Below are 9,189 nucleotides of genomic sequence, written 5' to 3'. Positions count from 1 at the left end.
AAAACACATGGAAGTGCTGCATGGTGCCTCAAGAATTTATTTTGCACATTTCTTATGGAAATGAATGGGCTTCCCTAAACGCAACATGCGGAAAACACACAGACGCTGCATGGTGCCAATGGGGTCTCAGGGACTTCTTTTGCGCATTTTCTATGGAAATTAATGGGCTTCCCTACACGCAAAGTGCGGAAAACACATGGATGTGCCGCATGGTGCCTCAGGAGCTTCTTTCTGCATTTCTTGTGCCTATTACAGTCCTTTGAAATGAATGGGCTGCCCTACGTGTGAGATGCGTGGATCCCTACAGGGCGGTACAATGCGGTCTTTTTGCGCACTGTCATTAGAAAAGGTCTTATAGTTCCTAGATTCAAGTCTAAAAATGTTTGAATTTTGGGTGAAAGTTGTGTGAATCTTGTTTTTATAAATAAACCACCAAAATTTGTTCCTTCCTATTGCCCGTTGTCACCATCCACTGACCGCTCACATAGGTGCCAGTGGTGGTAGTTAGAACTAAGGTCAGGCTTCACACTACCTGCACTGGTAAACTCAGGACGCAGTAACATGACTTTGTTTATAAATAAAGTCATGCATTCACCAGGACAGCGCTGAGTTGGTGACAACGCGGCTTTATCTATAAGCGATTGTTACCCTTGGCACTGGGGGCGGGGTTACTGTTATGGTTAGCGCTTGATTTAGGGTTCCTTTAAGGGCTCGTTCACACCACCTGCACTTGTAAAAGCTAGGATGCCGCAACATGGCTTTGTTTATAAACATTGTCACAGATAGTACCGGGAATGGGGTTACTGTTGTAGTTAGCACTGGGGTTAGGGGTCTCTGCGGCTCGTTCACACCACCTGCACTTGTAAAAGCTAGGAAGCAGTGACATGGCTTTGTTTGTAAACATTGCCACAGTTAGTACTAGGAATGGGGTTACTGTTGTTAGCACTGGGGTCAGGGGTCTCTGCGGCTTGTTCACACCACTTCCACCTTTAAAGCTAGGAAGCAGTGACATGGCTTTGTTTATAAACAATTGTTTGTTAGCACTAGCTCTAGGGATCTGTGGTAGTTATCAGTAGGATCACACAATCATCAGGACGGGGCTGAGATGGTGACAACATGGCTTTATTTATAAACAAATGTTACAGTTTGCAGTAGGGTCATTAGTCATTTGAGGGCTCTCTCACCCTGCCTGCACCATGAAAGCTAGGAAGCAGTGACATGGCTTTGTTTATGACTCAGAAATGACGAACTGCCATTGGTTACTGGCAGCGGTTCCTGGAAATGACGAACCGCCATTGGGTACTCGCAGCGGTTCTTGGAAATGATGAGCCGCCATTGGTTACTTGCAGCGGTTCCTGGAAATGACGAGCCACCATTGGTTACTCGCAGCGGTTCCTGGAAATGACAAGCCGCCATTGGTTACTCGCAGCGGTTCCTGGAAATGATGAGCCGCCATTGGTTACTCGCAGCGGTTCCTGGAAATGACGGGCCGCCATTGGTTACTCGCAGCGGTTCCTGGAAATGATGAGCCGCCATTGGTTACTCGCAGCGGTTCCTGAAAATGACGAGCCGCCATTGGTTACTCGCAGCGGTTCCTGGAAATAATGAGCCGCCATTGGTTACTCGCAGCGGTTCCTGGAAATGATGGGCCGCCATTGGTTACTCGCAGCGGTTCCTGGAAATGACGACCCGCCATTGGGTACTCGCAGCGGTACCTGGAAATGACGAGCCACCATTGGTTACTCGCAGCGGTTCTTGGAAATGATGAGCCGCCATTGGTTACTCGCAGCGGTTCCTGGAAATGACGAGCCGCCATTGGTTACTCGCAGCGGTTCCTGGAAATAATGAGCCGCCATTGGTTACTTGCAGCGGTTCCTGGAAATGACGAGCCGCCGTTGGTTACTCGCAGCGGTTCCTGGAAATGACGAGCCGCCGTTGGTTACTCGCAGCGGTTCCTGGAAATGATGAGCTGCCGTTGGTTACTCACAGCGGTTCCTGGAAATGACGAGCCGCCGTTGGTTACTCACAGCGGTTCCTGGAAATGACGAGCCGCCACTGGTTACTCGCAGCGGTTCCTGGAAATGATGAGGCGCCACTGGTTACTCACAGCGGTTCCTGGAAATAATGAGCCGCCATTGGTCACTCGCAGCGTTTCCTGGAAATGACGAGCCGCCATTGGTTACTCGCAGCGGTTCCTGGAAATGACGAGCCGCCATTGGTTACTCGCAGCGGTTCCTGGAAATGACGAGCCGCCGTTGGTTACTCACAGCGGTTCCTGGAAATGACGAGCCGCCATTGGTTACTCGCAGCGGTTCCTGGAAATGACGAGCCGCCATTGGTTACTCGCAGCGGTTCCTGGAAATAATGAGCCGCCATTGGTTACTCGCAGCGGTTCCTGGAAATAATGAGCCGCCATTGGTTACTCGCAGCGGTTCCTGGAAATAATGAGCCGCCATTGGTTACTCGCAGCGGTTCCTGGAAATGACGGGCCGCCATTGGTCACTCGCAGCGGTTCCTGGAAATGACGAGCCGCCATTGGTCACTCGCAGCGGTTCCTGGAAATGACGAGCCGCCATTGGTTACTCACAGGGGTTCCTGGAAATGACAAAATTTATTGGGATATTCAATACAGACATAACAATACAATCAATGATTAATAATGATAATAATAATATTTACTAGTCGTTTTTTTCAGGTGCATAGAATTATTATATAAAAAATATATTATAATAAATAATAATAATATATTAGCAGTGTAACTTCTTTTAGAATCATTTAAGTCACTGAAAACTTTATACTAATAATAGTAATATTATTTATTATAATATATTTTTATATAATAATTCTATAATATAATAATTCTATGAACCTGAAAAAAACAACTAGTAAATATTATTATCATTATTATTATTATTATTATTTATTGTAATATATTAGCAGTGTAACTTCTTTCACAATCACTATAGTCACTGAAAACTTTATACTAATAACATTATTATTATTATTTATTATAATATATTTTTTATATAATAATTCTATGAACCAAAAAAAATGTCTAGTAAATATTATTATTCAAAAAATTTGTGTTATTGTTATTGTTGAAATAAGTTACACTGGTAATTATTATTATTTTTATATATTTTACATCATAATTCTATAATATAATAATTCTTTGAACCTGAAAAAAATTACTAGTAAATATTAATTTTGTATTATTATTATTGCTGTGGTTGTTGTTATTGTTATTCCAAAGTTTTTACTGACTATAATGATAAAAGAAATTATATCTGTAAATATTATTGTTGTTATTTTTTTTTTAATTATACATTTTTCAATAATTCTATAATTACACGAACCTGAAAAAATACCAGTAAATTATAGTATTTCTGTCATTGTGTTTTAGAATAATTCTATGGCCAGGATGAATCTCAAAACATTACCAGCAAATATTATTATTACAAAATCTGAATAATTATAATAATAATACAAATTTTGCTTAAGTAATAATGATATTTGCTTGAAATTGTTTTCAAGTTCATCATAGCCATAGGATTATTCCAAAATATATTATTAGTATTATTATTAATAACAATAATAATAATAATAATAGTAATAATAATATATACCAGTAACTTCTCTCAAAATCATTGTTGTCATTGAAAACGTAATAATAATAATAGAAGTAATATATAAAACTTTTTATTTAAATAATAATAATATTTACTGGTATTTTTTATTATTACTATTATTATTATTATTGTTATTATGTTTTCAATTACTATAAGTTACACTGGTAAATATCATTATTATTATTGAAAATAAATATTATTAATTATATAATGGCATAATTACCACGTAACTTTTTCTGAGTTGGCCATAGAAAACTTTCAAATTATTATTCAATCAATAATAATATATTTGTATAATATACTGTATATTATATAACAATAATGATGTGTATTTTTGTTTACGATGATGACGCGTGTTGTGCGTTGTGCGTTGTGTGTTTTGTGGTGAGTACATTGATAATGTTATACAGGATAGTTTGCGGAATAATATAAATGATAGTCCGGCGCCGAGTACGCGGGATGTTTGGAAAACTCTTCTGAACGATGGAAACCGACTGCTGGAAAACGCAGGTTAAAAAACGTCAGTTTAGCTTAATTTGCATACCGCGGTTAGCCGCGTTTACAAGCGTTTGGCGTTTGAAATGCTGATAAAATCTACTGAACACAAGTTTTCTGCGTTCAAAAAAAGTCTGTAAACTCCACTGCCTGTAAAGGACGATGTGTACATGATGGGCGCGGAGGGGAACATTGGGGAGGGTTCAGGGCTGCTGAAAAACGCAGAAAAGCTCCTGAATGTCAGTTTATCATCTGCAGTACATGGAGCCTAATAGTGACATACAGAATACACGGCAACGTGAGACCAACTGTCTGTTCTGATGATTTACATGATTATTATTATTATTATTATTATTCCAATCACAGAACAATTCCTACAAATGTCAGCAAACTAATCATCTGTTGTCAGCACTTTACATTGTACTATTGTAGCAGCAGATTGTTATTATTATTGCCTGTCAGTAAATTCACTGATGTTCACCATAATCCGATCTCCCCTCCCCCACTCAGCATCTCAAACTCCCCCCCCCCCCCTTCTCCTCCCTCCTCCCCCCTCTCCCCCCCCTCTCTCTCCTCTCTCTCTCTCTCTCTCTCTCTCTCCTCTCCCCCCCTCTCCCTCCCCCTCTCCCTCCCCCCTCTCCTTCTCCTCTCTCCCCCCTCTCTCTCTCCTCTCTCCCCCCTCTCTCTCCTCTCCCCCATCTCTCCCCCCTCCCCTCTCCCCCCTCTCCTCTCTCCCCCTCCACCTCTCTCCCCCTCCACCTCGCTCTTCCCCCCTCTCTCCCCCCCCTCTTTCTCCCTCTCTCTCTTCCTCCCCTCCCCCTCTATCTCTCTTCCCCCCTCTCCCCCTCTCTCCCCCTCTTGCTCTCTCTCTCTCTCTCTCCCCCCTTCTATCTCTCTCCCTCCTCTATCTCCCCCCTCTCTCTCTCCTCTCTCCCCTCTCTCTCTCCTCTCCCCCTCTCTCTCTCCTCTCTCCCCCTCTCTCCCTCTCTCTCTATCTCTCCTCTTCCTCCCCCTTATCCCCCTCTCTTCTCTCACTCTCCACATCTCCCCCCCTCTCTCTCTCTCTTCCCCTCCCCCTCTCTCTCCCCCCTCTCCCCCCCCCCCACCTCTCTCTCTCTCTCCCTCCCCATTCTCTCCTCCCCCTCTCTTCTCTCCCTCCCCCTCTCTCTCCCCCTCTCTCTTCCTCCCCCTCCCTCTTTCTCTCCCTTCCCTCTCTCTCCCTTCCCCCCTCTCTCTTCCCTCCCTCTCTCTTCCCTCTCCCCCCTCTCTCCCCCCCTCTCTCCTTCTCTCTCTCCCCCTCCGTATCTCTCCTCCCCTCTCTCTCTGTCTCTCTTACCCCCCCCTTTCTCTCTCTCTCCTTCTCTCTCTCCCCCCTTAGCCCCTCTCTCCCTCTGTCTCTCTTACCCCTCCCCCTCTCTCCCTCTCTCTCTCTCTCCCTCCCCCTCCCCCTCTCTCCTTCTCTCTCTCTCCCTCTCCCCCCCCCCTCTCCCTCTCTCCTCTCCCCCCTCTCTCTTTCTCTCCCCCCTCTCATGCTCCCCCCTCTCTCTCCTCCTCTCTCTCCCCTCTCTCCCCCTCTCTCTCCTTCTCTCTCTCTCTCCCCTCTCTCTCCTTCTCTCTCTCTCTCCCCTCTCTCTCCTTCTCTCTCCCCCCCTCTCTCCTTCTCTCTCTCTCCCCCTCTCTCCTTCTCTCCTTCTCTCTCTCTCTTCTCTCTCTCTTTCTCTTCTCTCTCTCTCTTCTCTCCCTCTCTCTCCCTCTCTCCTTCTCTCTCTCTTCTCTCTCTCTCCCTCTCTCCCTCCTTCTCTCTCCCTCTCTCCTTCTCTCTCTCTTCTCTCTCTCTCCCTCTCTCCCTCCTTCTCTCTCCCTCTCTCCCTCCTTCTCTCTCTCTCTCTCTTCCCCCCCTCTCTCCCCCTCTCTCTCTCTCTCTCCTTCTCTCTCTCTTTCTCTCTCTCTTTCTCTCTTCCGACTGTCATTTGTAGCTCCCCCCTTCCTCCTCTCCAGCTGCCCTCCCTGCACATCTAGCTCCGTCCAGACATCACCATTAAGGCCAACCTGATCAATTTGCATGCGTCCATTTTCCTCCCACCCCCCCATTCAGATTTTGGAAACCCCCCTTTTTCCCCAAGCTACCCCCCCCCCCTTTAACACCCTTCCGTCACATTTCATTCATTATATCGCCCCCCTTCCCGCGTCCCGGCTCCCATCACTCCAGTGCAAACCCATGACCCCCCCCTCCCCCCCCCATCCCCTCCATCCTCCCTCCTCTCTGCTATATCTCTATCCTTCCATGTGAAGCGCCCCCCCAATCGCATCCATAACAATCCGGTATGTCATGTCTTTGTTGTATTTACACTTCTATGTCCCTCATTGTATGTTGTTCTCCCTCTCCTCGCCCCCCGCGTGCTGCTATATATAGCCGCAGATTATGTTGATGCTCCCCGCGCTCGCCCATCCCTTGATTATTTATCATTGTTGGTGCTACAATCTCTTCCGTTTTGTCTCTTTTTCTCTCTCTCTCCCCCCTTGTAGATCCTCTAATCTGGGCTCCTGGTCCTTCAAAGGCTGCCGCACCATCCCCGTGGATCCATTTCATACTAAATGCCTGTGTGATCGCTTATCCAGCTTCGCCATTTTATCCCAGCTCAGTTCAGACATGGTAAGTCTCTCTCCCTCCTGAAAAAAAAAGAGACAAAAAGAAACGCCAAAAAAAAAAATGCTTTCCATTTTTTTTTTTTAAGTATGCCCCCGCCGTGCCGTTCAGTGTTTAACCTTGCATCGGGGTCAGACCTTTTAGACTCGGCGGCGATGCTGCACCACCAACACCAAACCAACCCCCCCCCCCTTTTTTTTTTTCTCTTTCACCTCCAGCTGTGAAAGAGTTAACGGCCCTGTCCTTTTAGAATGTGTGTCAATTATCACATTGATACATTGTATCCCCTCCACTTCCCATTGTCACCCCCCCTGCGCCTCTGTAGGCTCTGTTGGTCACATTGCTCCGCGACCACCGGGAAAACATTGATCAGGAGCGGCAAACAAGCAAAACGCGGGGCTGACTTTGACGCTGCTCAGTAATCTGCGCACAGGCAGGAGGTGAAAGGTTGTGTGTATTTGTGTGGGTGTTCAGTCTTTTGTAAAAGAAAAAAAAAAAACCCAGTGTGCGCTGAAAAACTTAGACATAAAAATATGCCGTATGAAACCAGCGTGATCCCCCCCCCCCCCCAGTCTCTCCTCCTCCTTTCTGTGTGTTGATGTTGCAACTGAAATGGATTTGTTGCTGCCGCGGTTTGTTTTTGTGTGTTTTTATATATACTATAGCGTAGTAAAGCTTAATGCATTATGGCGTGGAGGAGCCTTACGTAAGGATTTGTTGCATTGTATCATTTTACGCTTTGCGTCTCTCTTTTCTGTTCTTGTGATTTTTTTTTTTTGTGTGTGTCGATTTGTTGCAAATAATTCATTGACACGAGAATCACAAAATGTCCGATTCCTAATGAGCCACTATTTACTGGGGAGCGAAATTTGGGTAAATTTTTTGTCCAAAAGCAAGTTTTGGTCACTTAACCTTAGCCATCTGCGGCCTCTGATTTGAGGAGAGGCCACCATTTACTGGGGTGTGAAATTTTGGTAAATTTTGTCCAAAGGCACATTTTCTCACTTAACCTTAGCCCTCTGCGCACTCTGGTTTGAGAAACAGGAAGTGTCCAATTCCTAATGAGCCACTATTTACTGGGGTGCAAAATTTGGGCAAATGTTTGTCCAAAAGCAAGTTTTGTTCACTTAACCTTAGCCTTCTGCGGTCTCTGGTTTGAGGAGAGGCCACCATTTACTGGGGTGCAACATTTGGGTAAATTTTTGGTATAGGCAAGTTTTGGATTTTTAACCTTAGCTCTCTGAGGCTTCTGGTTTGTGGATAGGCCACCATTTAGTGGGGTGCAATATTTTTTCAAATGTTTTCCAAAAGCAAGCTTTAGTTACTTAACCTTAGCTCTCTGAGGCCTCTGGTTTGAGGAGAGGCCACCATTTACTGGGGTGTGAAATTTTGGTAAATTTTGTCCAAAGGCACATTTTTGTCACTTAACCTTAGCCCTCTGCGCACTCTGGTTTGAGAAATAGGAAGTGTCCAATTCCTAATGAGCCACTATTTACTGGGGTGCAAAGTTTGGGTAAATGTTTGTCCAAAAGCAAGTTTTGTTCACTTAACCTTAGCCTTCTGTGGTCTCTGGTTTGAGGAGAGGCCACCATTTACTGGGGTGCGAAATTTGGGTAAATTTTTGGTATAGGCAAGTTTTGGATTTTTAACCTTAGCTCTCTGAGGCCTCTGGTTTGTGGAGAGGCCGCCATTTACTGGGGTGCAATATTTTTTAAAATGTTGTCCAAAAGCAAGCTTTAGTTACTTAACCTTAGCTCTCTGCGGCCTCTGATTTGAGGAGAGGCCACCATTTACTGGGGTGTGAAATTTTGATAATTTTTGTCCAAAGGCACATTTGGCCACTTAACCCTAGCCTTCTGCGGTCTCTGATTTGAGGAGAGGCCACCATTTACCGGGGTGCAACATTTGGGTAAATTTTTGGTATAGGCAAGTTTTGGATTTTTAACCTTAGCTCTCTGAGGCCTCTGGTTTGCGGAGAGGCCGCCATTCACTGGGGTGTAAAATTTTGGTAAATTTTGTCCAAAGGCACGTTTTTGTCACTTAACCTTAGCCCTCTGTGCCCTCTGGTTTGAGAAACAGGAAATGTCCAATTCCTAATGAGCCACTATTTACTGGGGGGCGAAATTTGGGTAAATGTTTGTCCAAATGCAAGTTTTGGCCACTTAACCTTAGCCTTCTGCAGTCTCTGGTCTGAGGAGAGGCCACCATTTACTGGGGTGTGAATTTTGGTAAATTTTGTCCAAAGGCACGTTTTTATCATTTAACCTTAGCCCTCTGTGCTCTCTGGTTTGAGAAACAGGAAATGTCCTATTCCTAATAAGCCACTATTTACTGGGGTGTGAAATTTGGGTAAATGTTTGGTATAGGCAAGTTTTGGACACTCAACCTTAGCTCTCTGAGGCTTCTGGTTTTAGGAGA

General features: G+C 45.0%; 1 protein-coding gene across 1 annotated transcript in view; it reads left to right on the top strand.

Moving 5' to 3' along the window:
- Positions 1-6,314: 6,314 nt before the first annotated feature.
- The window catches only part of LOC149429157 (adhesion G protein-coupled receptor B1-like), a gene marked incomplete at its 3' end in the record, with an annotated part of 89,154 nt that continues 86,279 nt past the window's right edge, over positions 6,315-9,189 (top strand). The window contains exons 1-2 of the mRNA XM_089666667.1: positions 6,315-6,446; positions 6,651-6,777. Coding sequence (XP_089522793.1) covers positions 6,775-6,777 — 3 coding nt within the window. The remainder of the gene's footprint in view (positions 6,447-6,650; positions 6,778-9,189) is intronic.

This window comes from Staurois parvus, unplaced genomic scaffold (assembly GCF_062004578.1).
Source record: "Staurois parvus isolate SC_StPar_1 unplaced genomic scaffold, SC_StPar_1.0 ptg002767l, whole genome shotgun sequence".
NCBI lineage: Eukaryota > Metazoa > Chordata > Amphibia > Anura > Ranidae > Staurois > Staurois parvus.
The sequence above is the reverse complement of the archived record's forward strand: the minus strand, read 5'-3'. Positions and strand labels throughout refer to the sequence as shown.